General features: G+C 39.4%; 3 protein-coding genes across 8 annotated transcripts in view; all 3 read left to right on the forward strand.

Annotated features, from left to right (window-relative positions):
• Positions 1-96: 96 nt before the first annotated feature.
• Positions 97-2,109, forward strand: Spf30 (Splicing factor 30). The gene is made up of 5 exons (XM_033467275.2): positions 97-286; positions 409-632; positions 801-950; positions 1,380-1,530; positions 1,605-2,109. The coding sequence occupies exons 1-5, from the start codon at positions 248-250 to the stop codon at positions 1,746-1,748; spliced, it is 708 nt and encodes a 235-aa protein (XP_033323166.1). The 5' UTR covers positions 97-247; the 3' UTR covers positions 1,749-2,109.
• Positions 2,110-2,352: 243 nt separating this feature from the next.
• Positions 2,353-6,151, forward strand: LOC117218655 (solute carrier family 12 member 8). The gene is made up of 10 exons (XM_033467201.2): positions 2,353-3,084; positions 3,143-3,323; positions 3,412-3,557; positions 3,617-3,848; positions 3,919-4,120; positions 4,198-4,432; positions 4,506-4,826; positions 4,894-5,055; positions 5,124-5,302; positions 5,378-6,151. The coding sequence occupies exons 1-10, from the start codon at positions 2,878-2,880 to the stop codon at positions 5,535-5,537; spliced, it is 2,025 nt and encodes a 674-aa protein (XP_033323092.2). The 5' UTR covers positions 2,353-2,877; the 3' UTR covers positions 5,538-6,151.
• A 4,474-nt stretch (positions 6,152-10,625) lies between these two features.
• Dscam3 (Down syndrome cell adhesion molecule 3) overlaps positions 10,626-21,175 on the forward strand; it is a 346,778-nt gene continuing 336,228 nt past the window's right edge. For all 6 annotated transcript variants that reach the window (XM_033467267.2, XM_033467265.2, XM_033467262.2 and 3 more), the window contains exon 1: positions 10,626-10,716. The gene's annotated coding sequence lies outside the window, so the exon portion shown is untranslated. The remainder of the gene's footprint in view (positions 10,717-21,175) is intronic.

Raw genomic sequence — 21,175 nt, forward strand, 5'->3', positions numbered from 1 at the left:
CTTCGACCACAGACGAAGTATGGACGCTGCAGAAATACCAACTTAAGGCTTGTCTTGAATTTATCAGATTCGTGTCACAGGTCACAGATGTGTATGAATGTGTACATATATACATATCGGAGAAGGTGTTCACCAGTGCCAGTGTTCGCTTTTACTTGGTTTTCTGACAGTAGCATTCAGAAAGAAAAGAACCGCTATTAAAAGTTACTCTCGGGTTTGTTAACACGCTGCTCATACAAGTCCCATCATGGACGATTTACAGAATTATAAACTGCAGCTACAGCAGGTGAGATTTTGGTTTTTTGCTTAACCTCATCGAAATGGTGGAATGGCGAGTCCATTTTTGGTGATCCCGTGGTTGTTTACGAGCTTTCGATCAGACATGAATTTTCGATTTTGTTGCTTTAGGTGGAAGCAGCGCTTACCACGGATCCAACAAATGAAGAACTCCTGAAATTGAAAATTGATCTCGAGGAAGTAATAGAGCTGACACATGATTTAATTAAATCACAACAACAGGAAAAAAGGCAAGCCAATGGCATGGATGCTAAAGATCCTATTTTACTTGCAGTTCTGGCCAATAAGTGGAAGGTTGGTGATCAATGCATGGCACCCTGGAGCGAGGATGGCAAGTAAGTAATTTTTTATGTCACTTAATGATACGTTACTGTTTCTTTTGGAGTCTCAGCTTGTTTCACTATATATTCTCTTAGAATCCCCGAACCTTGTGAAATCCATTAAGCAACATGTAAATACAAAACACTTGTGGCATATTTCATAGTTGTTTTACAATTTTTCAGATATTATGAAGCAACCATAGATGCAATAAGCGAGGATGGAGTTGTAAATGTTACCTTCAATGAATATAAAAATACAGATGTCACAATGCTAAGTCAGTTAAAGTCTGTAGCCAAAAGGCCAGCATCGGATTGGGCAGATCAGAAATCGAAGTGAGTGGTTGAGAAGTGACTGCTATAGTTGCTTTCTTTTACTAATTAATTTGCTATTAACACGATCCTTCCTAAGTTTGAGTACATACCAGATTTTTAAGTATATCGTGTGTTGTTTTATAAGAAACAATGCTAATCATTAATTTTTCTCCTTATCCTTCTATTCCTAATTGGCCATGATAATTACTGCACTGTTCGATGTGCCTTGATCTGAAATTCCATTATCGTTGATTTATCCCTTGATGTCATACTATATACATCGCCGGAATTCAGGAAAAGGTAACAAGAAATATTAGATTTTGTTGAAATACATATATTGTTCATTGCAATGGATTAAACTGAAAATTGAGTGCAAGATTGCTTGGTGCAAATCTTTCAGTTACTTTAATTGAGTTAGATTCTATGGGTCATAAGTCCATTAATTTACAGAAAAATGCAAGCTGCTGCAGTAGCAGGTTCAGATCCTAATAAACAAAGGGAATACCTAAAGAAAAAGAAACAGAGGAAACTTCAGCGATTTAAAGAACTCGAGGAAGAGCGTGAAATGGAAAAAAATAAATGGCTAGCATTTACAAACAAGGTAACTCCCATAGTTTTATTTATTTATAAATAATTCTATCGATTCTTTATAATGCTTTTGTGTTACATGAGCAGTCTTCGAAGAAAGGAGTAATTAAAAAGAGTATATTTGCCACACCAGAAAATGTAAACGGCCGAGTAGGAATTGGTACCTGTGGTGTGAGTGGTCGAGAAATGACAAAATTCAGTAATGGTGAAAAATGGAGGAGGGGAGCATGAATGTTATTGTAAATACACAAATTAATATTTCGCGAGATAGAATTATCAATTATTGTTATATTACATTGAATTCGGTTCTTGAGAGAACTGAAGGAAAAGAAAACGTATGTTTTGTGTTATGAGAATGTTTTAACAGAAGACGCGAATGAGGAGAGTGTAGCTATCTTGAGACTGTGTGTAGACATTATGTTAAAAACGAACAATGACCTCAATAGTAAATCCTGAAATTATCTGGATTTTCTATCTTCACGGAATGAATGATCGTCACGAATGTATGTATTTCTAGACTAATACATTTATCTGGGTATGATTTGTTTACGATCTATAAATGATACGAATAAATGTATATTTTAAAGCCAAACTATGTTTATTGAATATTTATTATTAACATTGCATCGCGGAAGTTCTCATGTTAATTAATTAATTTGTGTAATAATTTTTCACAAAGGTATCTTTACAATCTCAGAAAAAATAAAATAAAAAATCTGATGCCCAATATTTCCAACATTGCGGGGTAAGAAGTTCGGAATGATAGTCAATGAAAACAAAGCCGAAAGAGGTTCTCCTACCCCTAAGTCTAGCTCTGACATATCATCTGCGTTCTACCTTCACGTGTGTGTGTACAGTACCGTTAGAAAGATCAAAAATGGTCGTTCTATCTTGGAACAACACGTCACCGCTAGGTGATATATTTAAAGCGATAAGATTGATATAAGAAGTTGATAAATTGCAAAAAATATGAAATCACCGCTACGTTTCTATCACGCAGTGATAACTTGCGACAATCACTGATTCATATAAATGCAGAGAATGCATCCTAACCTACACCAGTAAAGTTGACAACAAACACATTAGTTATATTGATCGCCTTTTCTTCGCTGAAGTAACCATATAATTTGATATTTATTTTATTGGAGTGGCAGTAGCAGCTAAAATATTTATTTGAACGATGTTAAGCAATGATTGATGTACTACTATACTGATATAGACATGAAGCATATTAGACAAGGCTTTTGTATTTATCTGTCAATATATTCTGTACTACTCTTACAAAGCTGGATTTGAAAGAAGAAGACTGATATTGTTACTACAGAGTACAGAGTGGTTAACTGTTGTATAAAATAGTCTCATGGAAAAAAACATGGAGCCCAATGAACAAAATCAAATGTCAAATGGAGATGTTGCGACTAATAGAGATATTGATTGGTCCAGGTACGGTTTGCATAATGTAGAAACTCAAAGGAACAATGAAACCAGAAGGAATAATGGAGAATATGAAGAACTTGGACCTGAAATGTATCAAACAGGAGCGAATGAGCTATTTGCCCAAGAATATGTAAGTAAATGTGCTATAAAAAGTAGTGATTCTATTTATATCTTTTTATACTTTATAGAGCTCTGACCCTTGGTGGAAATCAAATTTTTTCATTTCTCAACCTGTATTGTTTGGAACTTGGGACGGTGTATTTACATCTTGTCTTATAAATATCTTCGGAGTGATTGTTTTTTTGAGATCTGGTTGGATAGTGGGACAAGCTGGAGTTCTCAATGCAGTGCTAATTACATTATGTACAGGTAACTACAGTTACCTAAGAAAAAGTCCATAAATGTTGTATCCTCAATTATGATAGTTAAATATTTATGTGATTTACAATTGTTTCAGTATGCATTGTACTAGTAACAGTACTATCTGCAGTTGGAATTTGTGAAAGGTGTAGAGTAGAAAGTGGTGGAGTTTATTTTCTATTGTCACATGTGTTGGGATCAAGATTTGGTGGATCAATTGGGCTATTATACTGTTTTGGACAGGTTGGATAACACAGCTAATAGTAACATTATGGGAAGGTCATTTAAAATTTCTGTTGTAGGCGGTGGGTTGTGCATTGAATGTGTTAGGTTTTGGAGAATCTATGGCTGGTTTAGTGCACTTAGAGTCTGCTTGGGCAGAGCGCGGTTTTGCATGTGCAGCTGTTATCTTGTTATCTGTTATCAATGTCGCTGGTGTCAAGTGGGTCATAAAGCTCCAGTTTCTTCTCCTGCTAATTTTACTTCTTGCTGGAGTAGACTTTGTGGTGGGAAGTTTTACTCATGTGAATAATGGTAAGGTACTATGTGCTCTGTAACAGATTATTCATTTAATAACTGTATAATTATTATATGAATGTTGCAGAGGCTGGCTTTGAGGGCTGGTTTTCAGGAAATTTGAGAAATAACACTTTACCGAACTATCAGGATGGATACAGTTGGTTCACAGTGTTTGGTGTATTTTTTCCTACAGTAACTGGTGTTTTAGCTGGCATCAATATGAGTGGGGATTTAAGACATCCGTCCACGGATATTCCTAATGGTACTCTAGCAGCAGTTGGAACTGGGTAATTAATTTCGCCAGATGTTTGCATAAATTTAAATATATTCGTCAGAAACTTTATATCGGATTTTCTATTTTTAGAACCTTCATGTATTTGTGTTTTACGATGGTTCTTGCGGCAACGTGCACTCGTAATGCACTTCTGACGAATTTTAAGATTGCTTCAACGGTATCGGCGATTTCGGTATTGTTGTTGGCGGGTTTGTACGTGTCATCGTTCAGTAGTTGTTTGGGTGCTATGTACGGCACGCCCCGTGTCCTTCAATCTATTGCTAGTCAAAATGTTATACCAGGAATGAGTTGTTTACAAAGAGGCGTGAGTCAAATTGTCGGATAGCTTTCTTAAATTTTCGAGGCCTACAATACAGAAAATAAATTTATGTTTTTAGAGGGGACCAAACAAAGTGCCCGTGTACGCAATGTTGGTGGTTGCCGTTGTTACATTGACATTTATCATCACTGGACAGATTAATACTCTTGCGCCAATTGTCACAATGCCTTTCCTTTTGACCTATGCGTGTTTAGATTATGCATACTTTGCTCTTGCGCAAACGTTTGATATACAGTTGACTCGAGAACAAAGATTTCGAACACAATCTCCAACGTTTGACCGTAATTATGGATCAGCGAGTAGGAATAATTCAATGCCCGACATTGATAATGATTTGGATAATCTTTTCCCTGAAAGGATTAGACATAAAAATCTTGTTGTAAGTACACGCGAATATTTGGTCATTGTGTTACAATAATAAAACATTGTTTTGAAATTATTTGTAGAGAAATCCCAGTCTCTCTGAGAATAACTTTTACGTAGACTCTTCGCCAAGTCTTGATGAAAATGCTAGCCCCATGGATAATTCCGAACGAAAAATTCACATCCATAATAAATCGGGAAATTGGTACAGTCCGTTGTGTAACAGATGGCTTTCACTGTTAGGTGTAAGTTTCCATAGATTTGACATGTATAAGTTATGCAAATACGGTTTAAATCAAAGTATTATTTTCAGTGCCTTATCAAATTACTTATAATGTTTCTCGTTCATTGGGGCTATGCCATTGCCAACATAGTCGTTGTTTTTCTTGTATGGAGTTACGTTGGTCATGCTAATCCCGCTGTGAAACCGGGAGTATCATCAGAATTTAAATTCCTCAGTTGGCTGAAGATATCGTTATTAAGGCTTATGGGGTAACAATTAAAACCATCATGATAATCGCTATTTTTATGATGCAGTTAATATTTAGTTCATTTTCTGAATTTTAGAAGGAAAGTTTATAGCTACGAACAGATTGTTGTTACTCCCGTCCATCCAGGAGTTGAAACATGTTCAGCTCAGTTGAACGAAGAGAACGAAGATTTTGCTGGTAGAAGAAGATATCATCAAACAGCCACGGTTACAGGACAATATGTGAATATGGATTAGAAATGAAAGACTGTGAAATATTTAGAAAAATCTGGTTGACGAGGTATACATATAAAACTAGGCAGGAGGAATTGCAAAGGAATCGCATAATTTTATATCCTAGTACATAGAGCAAAGAGAGCGTTGAGAACATTTTAACGCAATTAATCGCACAAAACTAGTCTTAACAAGAGTACATTTCATATCTTAGGCACATGGAATTTTTTATACAGTGCAGCATAATAGCCTTTAACGATACTAACAATATCTATCAAAGATCAGGTGTTATAACTTTTTCTATCAATTTACTCTACGTACAGCAGGCGCAGTTGATGCAATATACTGCCGGGAGCATTTCTAAAATGAAGGGTCCATTCATTCTTAATTGAAATTATTTTAATAACGCTATCTTCTAATGTGAAATTATTTATTTTTTAGTAGTTTTACTAATTTATAGTTAGAAGTGAATCATAGTATCATAATATGATTATATTGCAGCGTCATCATATTTATATAATACTCTGTAAATATGTAGTGATAATATATTTATATGCTATCGAACATTTTTATAAACATATTTGCGGCGACGAGTATGTCAATAATAAAATATACAAATATAGATTAGTATACAGCAATCTTGTACAAATTTCTTTTGCGCACTTTTTCCTACAAAGTTCGTCGAAACCCGGTATCTTTGGTTTCTCGAAAAACTTTGTTGAGCTCTCAAGAGCTCAATAAATTATTTTGGCAACCAAAACCATCGCGGTTCGACAGCGTAGCATCTCCTCTTTCCAACTAGTCTAAAATATATATATAATCGTCGTACGATTTTTTTAAAACAATTTATAATATGTGGGCTGCAACGGTCGATTTTGGAACTTGTGGGATCAAAAATGGAGGTTCACCGTCAAGCAAATTTGACTAGCTTTAAAAGGCTGTATCTCTGTTACATATGATCGTATCGCGATGGTTCTGTGCTCATTTTAAAGCGCCGGCTTCCTACTTTCGAATCCCGTTGCTTATTTTTATCTAGAGTGACCGTTCAGTTAGTAGCATCACATTTGTCAAGATCCTCAGGAACATGGGTTTTTTAATATTCTGAAGCACTTCGCAGAGCTCTGGAGAACTCAAAACATTTTTTAAACGATCGAAATTACCACGGATAGATAACTTATAGTCTCACCGTTCCAAAGAGTCCAAGACGATCGTGATACGATTTTTTTGACCCATTTTATGAAAAGAATTTCAGAAGCCTGCAACCTTGTTGCAGGTTGCCATATTGCGATTGATCTGGGCTCAGTTTAAGTCGAACTGGTATGAACGAACCAGGATGAACGAGATTAGGATGAATCGGAGAGGCTAAGAGAGGACCGGAACGAATCGTAGCGATTTAAACTGGAAGGAAATAGACCAGATCGCATTATGGCAGAACGGGACAAACGGGGGCGGCTCGACTTGAGCCAGGGTGAATTAAATCGGACCAAGGTCATCCGTGGAGGCTGATAGGGGTCCAGGATCTAACCCAGATCAGGATGGACTGAATCAAAGTGAAGCGGACTGGGACAAATTGGAAATGGTAAAACAAAAATGGAATAAGATGTAATGAATAATATCGCACGGGGAGATGATCCGGGCTAGCAGATCAGAGTCAATCTGATTAGGATGAACCAGAATAGAAACAATTAGATTAGGATCAGGATCAACTAGATTAGATCCGAATCAGGGTGAACCGTAGAGGGTAAAAGAAAATCAGAATAAATCGTAACAATTTAAACCGGATAGAAAGAAGCCAGAACGTAGTGTGCAGCGGAACGAGGACTACTCGAAATGAACCAGCGCGAATTAGCTCGAACGAAGATGAACCCTAAAGGGTGAGAGGGGGCCAGAATGGATTGGAGTGGGTTAAACCGGAACAAAATGAACTAGAACGTATTAGAGCGGAATGGAATGGACCGCAACGGGTAAGGGAGCATCCGAATGAGCTGGTGTTGGTCACAGTGAAACAAAGTGGATCGTGGCAACCCGAAGCTGTTTAATTATGATAATGAAACAGTAATGATTATAACGTATATGGCAATTAGCGATAGTCTAAACATTCCTTGCACGACGTAATAGCCATGTAAATACGTGTAGAAGTGACCCATCGAACACATTCGACTGTTTATGTTACATTCGAAGTGCACAAACATTATTTATTCATCGTTATTTTGTCGCTGTATTTTCGCAATACTTCGGCAATGGCAATGTTATAATCGTATTACCATGGTCTTGTTATTAATCGCTCTGGATTCAGTAAGTGCTGGAAGCCGCTGGAACCGACGCGGTGAGCTTCGGAAGCTTCGAGGTCCGCGGTGATCTCGCGGTTAGCCGTGATGGTTAACCTTCCCTTGCGCACCAGCCTCTTACGTGGTTGCGTTAAAATCATTCCCGGCGCCAGAATGCGAGATAATTAGTTCTGGAGAATCAACATCGTATTTCGGAAAGCCTCAGCTAATATTTAACGCTTTGGTTCACCCCGATCGCTATAGTGATCTGACCGAAACGTCGATGAATATTGGAACCACCTATTTGATCGATCTAAACCGAATGCTTTATTATATATCGGTTTTAAAACATTAATTCAAAATATACTATCCTTCTTATTCCAGGACAGTATACAAAAAATAAAAATAAAATTTATTATATGTAATATATATTATTATATTATTTTATTATTATTATATTATTGTATAATATATATTATAATTATATATTATATTATATTATTATATTATTTATAATATATATATAATATTATAATATAATTTGTAATATATATACAAATAAAAGTAAAATTTATTTATTTTATATTACATATATTTCATTACATATAATATAAATTTCATTTTATATTATTATTTAATATAATATTTTATTAATATTTTATTTAATAAATAAATTTTATACTTTTATTTATATATATTTTATAACATATATTTTATATGTTTAATTAAGTATTAATATGTTTATATTAAGAAATATTCAAAGAATAAGCAATATATTAGGATTTTTCAATACTTGTGTTCGTTTATATATATAAATGAATAGTTATTAAAAAGCTTCCACAGTTAGCTTCTAATTATTTAAATTCAGTCATTAGGTAGTTAGGTAAACTGATAATCGCGAGTCGTAAGTTAATGTTATCAAAAAAAATTACAGAAGAAATATTCAAAGCATAAGCAATATATTAGAGACTTTCAATACTTGAATATATATTTCTCAATATTTCTTCTGTAATTTCTTTGGATACTGAATTTAAATAATTAGAAGCTAACTGTGAAAGCTTTTTAATAACTTTTTAAAGAAGTTAGTCTCGGGTAACATAGTTGAATCATTTCTGTCAGAATTGTTATACAGACGGGGATTATTCAGCTTCTTTTAGACGCGGGGCAGTCATAAACCTGTTAATGAGCTTTCAGTAGATAAAATAGTTAATATAGTAGATAAAATAGTTAACACTATTTTAATCGAAATTTACTTTGTTATGGACCTGCATGCAAGCCTGGATGTCTACAACATCCAGTCCGGCCGAGAGTCCACGCGTGCACCCTAACAGTTTTGTTATTAATCCCTCCCGGTTCGTCAACAGCTTGAGGTATGTACATTTGAAATTTTCTTTTATCAATTACGCAGTTATCGCGAAAAATACGTAGCAGAATAAATTTTTTTTAAAAATGGAGATTGTCAACAAATTCTGAAGATTTCGTAAACTCTCGTTGAATTTATCAATTCGTAAATGTAAGGATAACAAAAGTTCCCTGAATACGAGATAAAATCACCTAAAAATGTAAAAAGAAATCGCGTTCTAAACCGTACTGTCCCCTTAAATATTGCTCGACAAATATTGATTGTAACGGGAGACATTCGTTCGACCTTCTCATCCCCCGGGGTATCCTTTCTTCTTATCTTCCTTGTACTATACCTTGCTCCATGTTGTCGGAGATTATGCTCGAGCCGTTCGATCGAAGAGTCCGCATATTGGATTCTTGGATAAGCAGAACTCAAACTAATCGAATGAAAACATATCGGTGCTGCGGCGAAATAAAGCCGCACGAAAATCTTCGATAAATGGTCAATTCCGTATATACAACCGAGAGCCTTCCTAAAGAGGCCTCGAGCATCCTAATTCCGAATCGAAGCCGAGACTACGCTGTAACTCGCAAATAGTCACCCGGGGACGCTGTAATTTGGCTCTGTTGGCTACACGCGTTTCTTCACTTTAATAACTAATAAAGCCGGCGGAGCACCTCGCCGCCGGTCTGCGAGATGAATTATACATCTTGTCCAAGATGTACAGTGTCGAGCTGGAGTTAAGACTAGACCCGAGCATTAAATCGATGGAAATAGCGTCCCGAAACTTCCGACAAGATTGAGTTAACTGTTTTAGATACCGGAAAAATTGCAACACTTTTCTCGCATCTGCAAATATTTCGAAAGACAACATTCTCCACGGAGAACTCAGATTCTTTTCCCTGCATCGTGGAAGATAAGCCTCGCGCAAATAGGATACATCAGCATAAATCACTGCCGCTAGAAGTTAAACTTCTGCCGTGATCTAACCTTGCTACATCAATCACCTTCCCCCAGGAATTTCGTCTCTCCATTCCTTACGAAAGCGTTCACCGATCGGCGAGAACGGTACAAGATACCGCCGTGTAAAACGTGTTAATTTTCGGAAAAATATTCGCAACGCGTGCCCTTGGGGTGTCAACCCCTTGAGAACCGTTCGGGGTGCGGCGAAATCCCGCCGTCTGAACCGGCCGGTGGATCATCTCGAGATAAGAAGGAACTACTCCATCAGAGCCGGCGTTCTCGCAGCAGCTAGGCTAGGTGTCGGGCGAAACGAGGGTTGTCCGCGCGCGTACGTGGGGGTGTACGATGACGGAGCCGGGTGACGGTTTTCGAGTGTCGGCCAGGCGGGAGGGTTAAAAAGGGGGTTGTTCGTCGATGCTGGGGCGGCGGGGCTGGCCGGCGGGGCGAGCGGGGCGGCCAGGTTCGTCGGTGGGGGGATGCGAGGGGTAGGGGGAAGGTCGGTGGCCGTCGGTGTGGGATCCTAGTCGAATGCCGGATCCGCGGTGGTAACTTCAGTGCGCGATCAACCACCGACGTGTGTTTACGGTCGGAGCTCCAGCGGAAGCTGCGAGGCCTGGCTGCTGCGGGGGTGAGAATTCTTTTCTTTCCTTTGTCGATCTATGGATCAATCGCCGCCAATCGAAAACCGCCGCCACCGCCGCCGCCACCACCGCGACCACTCGAGAAAAAGTGGGATTTTTTGCGCGTGAACATCGATCTCGTCGTCGACGCCGCGGTCCCTCGATCCCCGTGCAAAAGTGAATCCCACGAGCCTGGAGGGTGAGATCGTGCTCGGGGGGTGAGTCCGCGATGGACAATCTTGAAACCGGGACGCGGAGGATCGGCCACGTGTTCTCGACGCCGCTGTCCCGGGCCAGGACTCTAACGAGCCGCTGGACTCGTTAGGGGGCCCAGTCGGGCCGACTGGGATTTTCCTGGCGACTAGTTCCATCGGGTCCCTTGCCGCGTCCAGCGAGCATGATCCAGTGACGAGTGCGGGACAGGTTCGGTCGACGACGAGTCCTTCGGGGCGAGCACCGCGTCCCCGAGGTTCGTTTAGGACTCGGCAATTTTCTGCAACGTTGTTTGCGTCAGGCGTCGTTGTGTGCCAGGTTTTGTGCGATCTTCTCGGTCTTAGGGATCGTTCCATCCACGTGGATGCTTCGGAACCACGATCGCGGGATGTTGATCTTGCGAATAAAGGTTGTTCGGGGAAATTGAGTAACGATCCTTCGCGAGTATGAGCAAGTGGCGCGAGATTTAGGGTATGTGTGAAGGATCGACGTTCGCGAAGATTGGCGTTGAAACGTTGGTAGAATTCAATTTTTCGAGAGTATAGCGTCGGGGAGAATTGCAATGGCAAAATAAATTTGTAGAGTTTTTAGGTGGTTTGAAGTCTGTCGAGTCTTAACGCACGTGTCTAGTGAAGATTTCGTGTCTATGGAGTTTCAAGATGGCATCGAGCTAAAAAAGAATTTTTCTCGTCTCAGTAGAAATCGTAGTGCACGCTAGAATTATACTCGAACATTCTAATTTATTGTATCGAGAAAATTGCATTGATTTTTACCGTCCATCTTTCAATCCTTCTAAATTCTTCGTCAAATGCGCTGCAAAGTGGAGTAAAAAGATCACACCAGGAAAAGACTAAAATCATTGAAATGCAATTAATAACGAGCCAAAAGTTATAATTATTATTATAATTATTATTATAATTATTATTATAACTGTTATCGCTATTAGAACATTCTTCGTAACAAAGGGCCCACCCCGTTGACACAATAAACATAATTAGTTAATTAATTGAAAGTAGGAAATGCTAAATATATATTTCGACGGGTCGGAATTTCAATTTCTCTTTGATTAAGAAAACGTAGCACATATTGTTTCTACCATTGTTTCTGTTCTCGAATTGTTCAAAGTATTTCAGGATATTGTAATTCGCGCACGTGGATGTAACACGTGGATTAGATCCGCCGCAACGCCGATTATTTTCAGGGGAAAATATCCGGAACGGGAGTTCCGGGGTCGAAACTCGAAACTTTCGCCTAATCGAGACTCCCATGCCCGCGAGTTCCCCGACCTGGGTCCTTTACATGCCGATGCATCGATTCGATCGCGTTTACTTATCCCGGCCACTTTTTATCGTTACGAAGAAAGTTTCGGAGGAGTTGTTAGGAAGTTATGAACCTCGCCGGGTTCTCAGGGTCAAGGTGTCGATATCGAGCACCCGCTTCGCTTTACAACACCGTGGTCTATTCAGGGCAAACTTTCGGACGCATTATCTGCGGAATAAAAAATAGTTGCGCGCGATTCAATTGCTCGACGCGTTGCCTGAAAATTGCCCGAAATTTGTGGACAATCAACCTCCTCGTTCGGCTCCGATGAATTTTCGTTTAATACAGCTCGTTTACGAGTTACGCGAATTTCTCTTCGTTCGATAATTTCTTATTTCCAGATATTAATTGTTAACACTAGATTTACGGAGCACAAAACACAGCTGTATTTTGTTAGTTTATAAAAGTGACAATGAGACATTTATTCTGATTTTTAACGAGTGTTATTGTAACGTTTGCCGTAAGTAACATACGAATTGAATAAATAACTCGTAAATGTATTTTTAAGATGTGAATAATCATAAATTAAAAAATTAGTCGTTTTGAGGGGTTCCGTAAATCCAGTATTAAGCATGCTCGATCATTCCATAGTCGCATGTGTGATATGGAAAAGGAAAATTCCTCAACGGGATAGCGCTTTGAATTACGAATTGCCTCGATTTCTGATTCAATTCAAGATAATTATTTGGCGATATCCATTCAGTTACTGATCTAGATATTGTAAAATCGTTCGTTTCTGACGCAACTCCTCGAAATACGAGATTATAAAAACGAGTGAAGAATTTGTAACATTTCTGCGGCCAAGCTTGTAAGTGCAAAAACTGAATGTCTGGGCGCAATTTTCGTAATATCAATCGCGCTAAGTAAAAACGAAAAAATAGTGAAGTTCACCGGAGAACGTAATCTTTGTTCGTGTTTTCGAAGCGCGGCACGGCACGTTTTTGTCTCCGCTTGAAGCGAAGGCAAAAACCGTTCGAAGCGTTTTCGGTGCTTCGTCCCACATAATTTCGGCCGAGGCGTTCGGCTCGGATATTTTTTTTCTTTATTCTGCGCCGAGGACGTTTGATTGCGATCTGTCATTCGGAACGAGCGTAGGAAATAGGTCAGCCGAACTGTTTTCAAGGGTGTGTCTCCGCCGCGTGAAAATTCGCGGTACGTAGTAATCGTTTGATGCCGGCGCGCGAAAAAAAGGTTCCGGGCGGAGGGTCGAGACACTTTTTCAAACGGTGCCGAGGAAGCAGGAAGACAGAGAAGAGAGCCAGAATCGACCGGGAGAAGAGATTTGTCCGTGGCCGAATGTTGAACACGTTCACGGGAATTCCTGATTAGCGTGTCGATGAACGCGCCGCGGATGTGCACCGAAATCAATTGAAAAATGAAACGCGCCGTTACGACGCGTTATATGGTTATTTCATGGGATAGAGGTCGAATCCGACGTCTCTTGAAACCGATTAAAAACATGTCGTCGAATGGAAAATGTTTTCGAAGCGTGATTTATTTGACGAAGACCGCGTTAACCCCTCAAGCCGGTTCGTCGTACGTCAACCACCATTGGTTGCCATGTATGTATAAAAACGCAGTATTATATATAATATATATTAGTATTATATATATATAATATACGAACACATATAATGAGAGTGCTTCGTTAGTATACGGTTGCAATTCGAGCATTAGCAAAATCTTTTTGTTTTGTACAAGATTGAATATATTATTTATTATAATATCACTAATAATATTACTAATATAATAGTATACTATATAATAATATTATATAATAATTATATAATAATATTATATTATATATATATATATATCAATCAATATAATAATATTATTATATTGATATTAATTATAATACCACTAAAAATAATCGAATTCTCATATATTTAATTACTGGCTTGAGCAGTCAAACGAAGGAAGACACAACGTATTTTAGCGAAATGTTTCTGATGATTTGTGAGATTGTGGTGCCATTGTGTTTCAAGGCAATGAATAATAAATAAGTTCTGTTAGACAAATCGGAACAAAACCGATATAATTCTCTGTGATATTGTTTCTGCATCAATGATTCGCCGAGTTTTAGAATTGTTGAGTAACAGTTTGATTGACTGACAAGTATATGAAATATTAATAGAACGTCGAGCACCTCAAAGGTGTTATCTCTGGGCTGCGGCGAGTTCGTCGACCGATAGTTCCGCCCGCTTCGCAAATCTGAAGTGTCCGGGTACGTGGAATTCGGGGAAATTCAATAATCCTGTTCATTATCTGGAACTATTCTAATTTTGACCGATGCGGGAACGGATCGATGCGGGTCGGACGGCATAATTATTCCGTAATAAAATTTTGATGGCCGCCCGGAGCAGGATTTAATGAGCAATAATGGAATCTAAGGAATCCCGGAACGGCGAAGTTATAATGATTTTTCCGCGGCCGGCCAGATTAAAAGGCGAATACATTTCCATTTTATGGACTGTTTTAGACGATCTCTCCTCCGCGGTGGATACGGCCGATCAATAATTCAGAGATCCCCGCGCTTGTCCGTGTTTCCGCGGGGAAGAATGGTTTTTCCGAATTCCTCGTAAAACAGTACACCGCCGTCGTTTTTACTCGCGGCAGTAACAACTTTATTCGCGGCCGAGCATCTATAAAATGATCGTAAAGCGTCGCGTACAAGCGCGTTAAAAAAAAAATTCGGGGAGGCGCGGGCCGGGCGATGTATCGAATTTTCGTTTTTGGATTATCCCGTTTGCACCGCCCTTTCATGTTTTACGAGTCTCCCGCGGAAATTGTTTCTCGAGTGCAATGAGGTGTTCGCGAGCTTCGGTGTTCGATGTTCGGCTGAAACGCAATTGAACACGGACGACGACGGCGTTAACGGTAAAAATGTACTAATGTCGCGTCACGTGAAATCACGTGACATTCAGCCAGCATATTTCTATTACCTCGAATCTGTTAGAAACAGATCTGACGTTAGAACAAATTCCACGTGATTTCACGTGTGTGTGTGTGACGTGACATTAGCACAATAAAATAGCAATTAAATTAAATTGTAAGGCACATATGTTGCTTCGTTCAAAATAAATTTTATTCAGATTTAATTGCACAAATAAATTTTATGATTGGATTTTTTACTTTAAATTGCATTTCACGAGCAATCAAGAAAATTACTATTTTTAGTCATTCGGGCCTTGATATTATACCTCTTATATAATATTATATTATATAACATATTGTATAATATAATATAGTATAATATAATTATATTGATATATTGTATAATATAATATAGTATAATATATTATTATAATAATATATATAATATTATTATAATATTATACTATGTTATACAATATTATATTATATTATACCTTAATATTCGTTAACAATTCATTCTCCGTAACATTCGTAACATTCAATAACATGTTATATTAATCCCGGTAGAAAATGTTCTTCTTAATGATGCAAAACGCTCTCGCTGGTGTCATCAAATTTCAAAACTATTCATCGGTACACGGTAAAAAATAAAATCCTCGCTGTATCAATTTTTCTCGACTTCAATCAACGTAAATATTTCTATAAATTCGAAAAGTATTCCTTAAATTCATTACGTACCCCCCGAATATTTCTATAAATTCGAAAAGATATCCCTTAGATTCGCATCCCCCGAATTGCGATACAAAAGGAGATCAACAAGTCGAGCCGAATGTCCCCGAATTCTTGCGACACCTGCCCAGTTTCGAATCCCGGCAAGTGCTCGCAAAGCCGGCAGCCTGGTCACGGGTGTCACGGGGTTAAACTGCGTGTGTTCCCTGTTCAGCAAACAAGGGTTGGACGATCCAGCCGGCGGCGTTTCAGCCGCGCGAGGTGTCCCGGAGTCCTCGGCCAATTAATTTCTTGGAGGAGTCACGGTGAGGATTTTCAGTGTCAAGGTGGCCGATGGAGAACGCGGATCGAAAAGGGGTCGGGGTCGCGCTTGCCAGGAGTATTCGAAACTCCTCCGGTAAGAACGCCTGGAACGCGGCGCTACCACGGGGGTTGCAGTATCGCGGCGGCGACGGTGGTGGTAGTAGGCGGCAGCTCGGCGGTGGTGGTGCCGGTTTGCGGTGGAACACGTAACCCACACTCTGCCATGCCGCGGCTCCAGCTCCGGCGCGCTGGAGTGCCGTAAAAGTGGTGGTGGTGGTGGTGGTGGTGGTGGCGAGGCGGCCGTGTCGTAGTACCGGGTAGTAGCAGCGCCCGGTGGTGGTAGTAATAGTAGTACGATAGTGGGTACAACGCTATGTCTGGCCGAGTTCATGAATGAACGACCACTTCGCTCTCGCGCGAGCGCTAATGGGCTTCCTTTCTCGTGGATCGAACCGCCCCCGCATTTTTGTTGCGGGCCTGGGTGGCCCGCACCTGTTACCGGGACCGAAGCGACCGTCCCCAGTCTCTACGATTGGTCGTGATTTACAGTTGGCACAGGGCTCGGGCCTCCCTTGAAATAGGGCGATTCTTTGCTAGGGCTTAACCCCTCGGTCTCGAGGCTATCTCAATCTTAAAGCACCGGACTGCTTCCACGGTTGTTATTTTAGAATCGACGACTGCGGATCCTTATGCAAAATAAAATTTGTCTGCGCTCGTTGCAAGGAATGGGAGTTAACCGCTTGGGTACAGATTTAGTTGGAAAAATTCTTGCGTTCGGAACGGATTTAATTTGCCGATGCGCGGAATGATGTATAAAGACAGTAGATTTTGCGTGGGAATTCATTTGTTTGAGTGTTATATTAATTAAAGGTAGTAGTATAATAATAATATCATAGTAATTAGAGGTTTGAATGACTAATTAGATTCGTTATTCGTAACTTAGGCAAAATAAGTGCATGACGAGTCTCAGTCGTCAAATATGTATTTCCAAGGGGTTAAATAAAATTATATTTCTTCTTCCAAGAGTTTCAACCCTTTGCGGACGAGGATCTTTGAAAACGCTAAGAATGTTACGGGTTTGCAACTTCTGGAATAAGATGCTCCGATGTAGTCGGTACTTTGACGTTCGTCCTCAAAGGGTTATTACAGGGACAATAATGTTAATCTTAAATATTTTTAAGTTCTTCTAAAGTCTTCATAGTTTGCATATCCTCTGACCATTTATACCATAAATGCATAAAATTCGCAGTCTATCGATGACGCTGCAAGAATTGTTGCAGAAGAAATTATTGAATAAAATCGTGCATACTTCGTATTAAACCTTCGCATTCGAAGCTATTTAACCTCCGTGAGGTTAATCCAGGCTTTTCTTCTGGATTATTATCTTTATTCTGTCATCGTTTTCATATCGTTTTTATGATTAAGTACACATTTAAATACATAAATAAATAAATAAATAAATAAATAAATAAATAAATAAATAAATACATACATATATATAAATTTTTCGCAATTTATCATATATACAAACATGAAAATTAGGAATGTAAATACTGTTGTGAACTATGGTATGGTAATTTTTAATGGCGCCTTAGAGCCGTCAATCAACTGCAAAAATATTAAAGTTGGCGAGGAGTTTAACCGAATTCAATCTCGTCGTTTTTTATGAAGCATCACGCGTCCGTCACTTTTAGTAGATAATTTTCGTGATAATTTCTCGTCATTCGCAAAAAAATATGAAAGTTGAAATGTTTACCATCAGATTGTGAATCCGTATGAAAAGGGAACATTTTCGATTGTCAAAAAGAGAAACTAGATACTGTCCAAATAGTAAGCAAGTCAAAAAATAGCTCGACAATGCTCACAGTTTTCTATTTCATCAGTCGAATCTGTTACTATAAGAAGCTTTCGTCGCTCCATTCGACTTTGAAAGTAGCGTTTTGTCGACGCTGTTACGGTTCGCAGGGTCGTTAAAATGTTCGCCGGAGAAGATCGTGCGAAATGAGAACGTCACAAGGTATGATTTAAAAACGATCGGAGAGAAAAGCAATGATTGCTTTCACCGGTCAAGAGGTATGTCGTTCCCGGGGGGAGAATCGATTATGGGATCGTGAATTATCGAGACAGCACTGTATCGCTGTTTAACAGGCGTAATGGCCTTCCGCGGAATTCTGAAATAGTTGGGACTTGCGCTTAAGCGAAACGGAATAATTGAAACGCTAATTCGGCCGGCATTGTGCCGGCCGAATGAAAATACGGCTTCATGAATTCTCGGCGATTATTTGATTTTGAAGAGTCCGTTTCTTATTGCCGCGCCGGGACCTCTTCTTTAGCGAGAATCGCCGGAGCTCGACTGAAAAGATTTCATTTCGTCCTGGAATTGTAAATTTGCTTGGGCGGCGACGGTTTTCCGGCCCTCTTTTCGGCATCAAACTCCGCACCGTGTTAATCGAACGCTTTCCGGCTTGGATTTAGACGCGTGCGAAATAGAAATCGCGCGACAACTGCGCCGCTTTGTATTTTATTCGAATTTTGCGCCGAAAACTTGAGTCAGACTCGAATCAGTTTTCAACTAAACGTCAATTCATCTTAGCTGAAACATCAATGCAACTTTAATCGAACCAAGCTGAGACTATATGCTCTGATCTTGAAACAAATCTCGAATGAGGTTCGTTCAAACTCGACGTAAAACTCTGATCAAACTAGCATCTTTCGAACAAACTTCAATTCTTTGATTCGGCATTGACTCAAGCGAAGTTAGAGAATCAAGTTAGACTTATTGAAATTTCTTGCAATGACACGGAAAGTATAATACCTACTTCGTTCACCGAATTTCCCGTTGAAACCCCGAAGAATCCGAACTGACGCGATCGCCGCGACAGGAGCATGATTTCGAAGCGAGCCCAAAGTGCATTAAAAACACCGATATACAGCTCGTTACAACCATATAATTGCCGCGGTGATATCTGAAACCAGGAATTGCTTCTATTTGTTCCGCGATTCGTTTCTGTTTGTTCCCCATTCTTTTTTCGTCTTCGTCCGACCGATAATTGGCCGTTTCGACCGTCGATTCCGCGGCGACCCGTTTCTCCGGGCGATAACGCGTAATCAAACTATGAATATTTGCCCAGTCGCCGGTTCGGTAAACAAGCCTCTATTTTTTTATAATTACCCGCGTCCGACCGGGTGTTCGAAGTGCGCGTGACCCGGCTGCTTCTCCGGCGATGCATATTTCGCAAGACGCGGACACCGGCGGCGGAGATGCTGCGCGCAGTATGTTTGAACGGCGACAGTAAAATCCTGATAGAATTTGTATGCGATTTCGGTTAGGCGTGTCTCGGGGTCGTTGGACGCGCTCGTAAACCCGTTCGACGCGTCTCGTATCCGGTGGCTGGTGTCTCTCAACCTTGCACCCCGGCTTTTAGTTCTATCTAGTTCTTCTTTTTTTTTACGACGTGTTTGCATCATGTTTCCGTCCGGCGTGCTCGTCTATTCCGTTCGATCTTCTACCCGGCGAGAAAGATTTTTGTCGAATGAAAAATTCAAGCCGTTCGTTCGGCGTTCAGCGTTCCGCGGAACACGATTGTTCGGGAGACCTCGTCGAGATTTCAGCAAAACTTGAACAGAGATTTATTTTATTCTATTTCATACCTTCCCGTCCGCAGAGATTAACGAAGCACGCGATGCAAGTGCGGGAAAGAAAATCGATAGTTTGAAACTATTCATTGATACTTGAACTATCAAGCCCTGAACGAGAGTCTAATATACTAATGTATATTGTTCTGTAATAATGACAAGATTGGATTGATTTAAACTTCCTACGATTTTTTTTTATATTGAGTTGCCAAGGATGTAATTTCGGTATTTCAATATGATATAAAGCTCAATTTTTTCTATACAAGAAATGAACTTTAATCGGTACAATATTTTCCATTCTGTTCGATGACCTTTTGTCATCTTTCTGGCAACTTCATGATTCCGCGCTCATAAAACTTTTGGTCCAGTAAAAAGCTCGATCAAGCGCGATTTGAGGCTATCGTTATTATTGAAATTTTTACCATTTATAAAGTGTTGTAAATTTCCGAAATAAATGATAATCCGATGGTGCAAGGTCGAGTATATATGGAGTATGCGACGTCACTTCCCAATCAAGTTTCAATAATTTCGTACACGTTGCTAAAGATGCATGGGACCTTGCATTGTCGTGGTGGAACACGATTCCTTTGCGATTTGCCAATTCTGATTTTCTCTCTTTGATTGCTTCCTCCAATTTTATAAATTGTTAGCAGTAAACATCCGAGTTGATCGTTTGATTGTTTTGAAGCAACTCAAAGTACATAACACCTTCATAATCCCATTTTCCTGATGCAATTCAGCTTTCGATATGGTTTGTGCTGGTTCGTCACGCTTGGGCCAGATATTTTTCGATTAATATTATTGCAAACGATTCATTTTTCATCGTCAGTGGTAATTCGTTTCAAAAAAAGGATCGATTGTTTTACGTTTAAAATGCGTATCGCAAATACTGATTCGTTGTGTTAAGTGAATTTCTTTCAATCCATGTGGAACCCAAACATCGAGCTTTTCAACAAGTCCAAGACATCTTATGTGACATTCAGTTATTATGTGTGATGCATTTAACCTTTTTGCAATCTGTCGTACAGTTATATGACGATTCGATTCAATTATGGCTTTGATTTTGTCATCATCAACTTCAGAAGGTCGACCAGAACATTGGTCACCTTTAAGTGAAAAATCTTCAGAAAGACATTTTTTAAACTAATTCTGACACGTGCGTTCTGTTAAGCAAGCAACGCCATAAATTTCACGTATCACATTGCGAGCCTCGGCCGCTTTCTTGCCTTTGTGAAAATAAAAAGGTAAAATGTGTCGACAATGTTTATTTCTGCACTCCATGTTAAAATTGACAGCAAACTAACAGCAAACTTTACAGATTTGTAAACAAAACTGCACAGAATTTGTTTCTATAGTAACCTAAAAGTGTCAACTACCAAATCTGAAAAC

This window comes from Megalopta genalis, chromosome 1 (genome assembly GCF_051020955.1).
Source record: "Megalopta genalis isolate 19385.01 chromosome 1, iyMegGena1_principal, whole genome shotgun sequence".
NCBI lineage: Eukaryota > Metazoa > Arthropoda > Insecta > Hymenoptera > Halictidae > Megalopta > Megalopta genalis.

Bases quoted from the DNA above. Each gene is read 5' to 3' on its own strand.
- LOC117218655 (XM_033467201.2), top strand. From the start codon at position 2,878: ATGGAAAAAAACATGGAGCCCAATGAACAAAATCAAATGTCAAATGGA. The intron at 3,085-3,142 runs GTAAGTAAATGT...TATACTTTATAG, and splicing joins AGCTATTTGCCCAAGAATAT to AGCTCTGACCCTTGGTGGAA. The intron at 4,827-4,893 runs GTAAGTACACGC...AATTATTTGTAG, and splicing joins TTAGACATAAAAATCTTGTT to AGAAATCCCAGTCTCTCTGA.
- Spf30 (XM_033467275.2), top strand. From the start codon at position 248: ATGGACGATTTACAGAATTATAAACTGCAGCTACAGCAG. The intron at 287-408 runs GTGAGATTTTGG...TTGTTGCTTTAG, and splicing joins ATAAACTGCAGCTACAGCAG to GTGGAAGCAGCGCTTACCAC. The intron at 951-1,379 runs GTGAGTGGTTGA...ATTAATTTACAG, and splicing joins TGGGCAGATCAGAAATCGAA to AAAAATGCAAGCTGCTGCAG.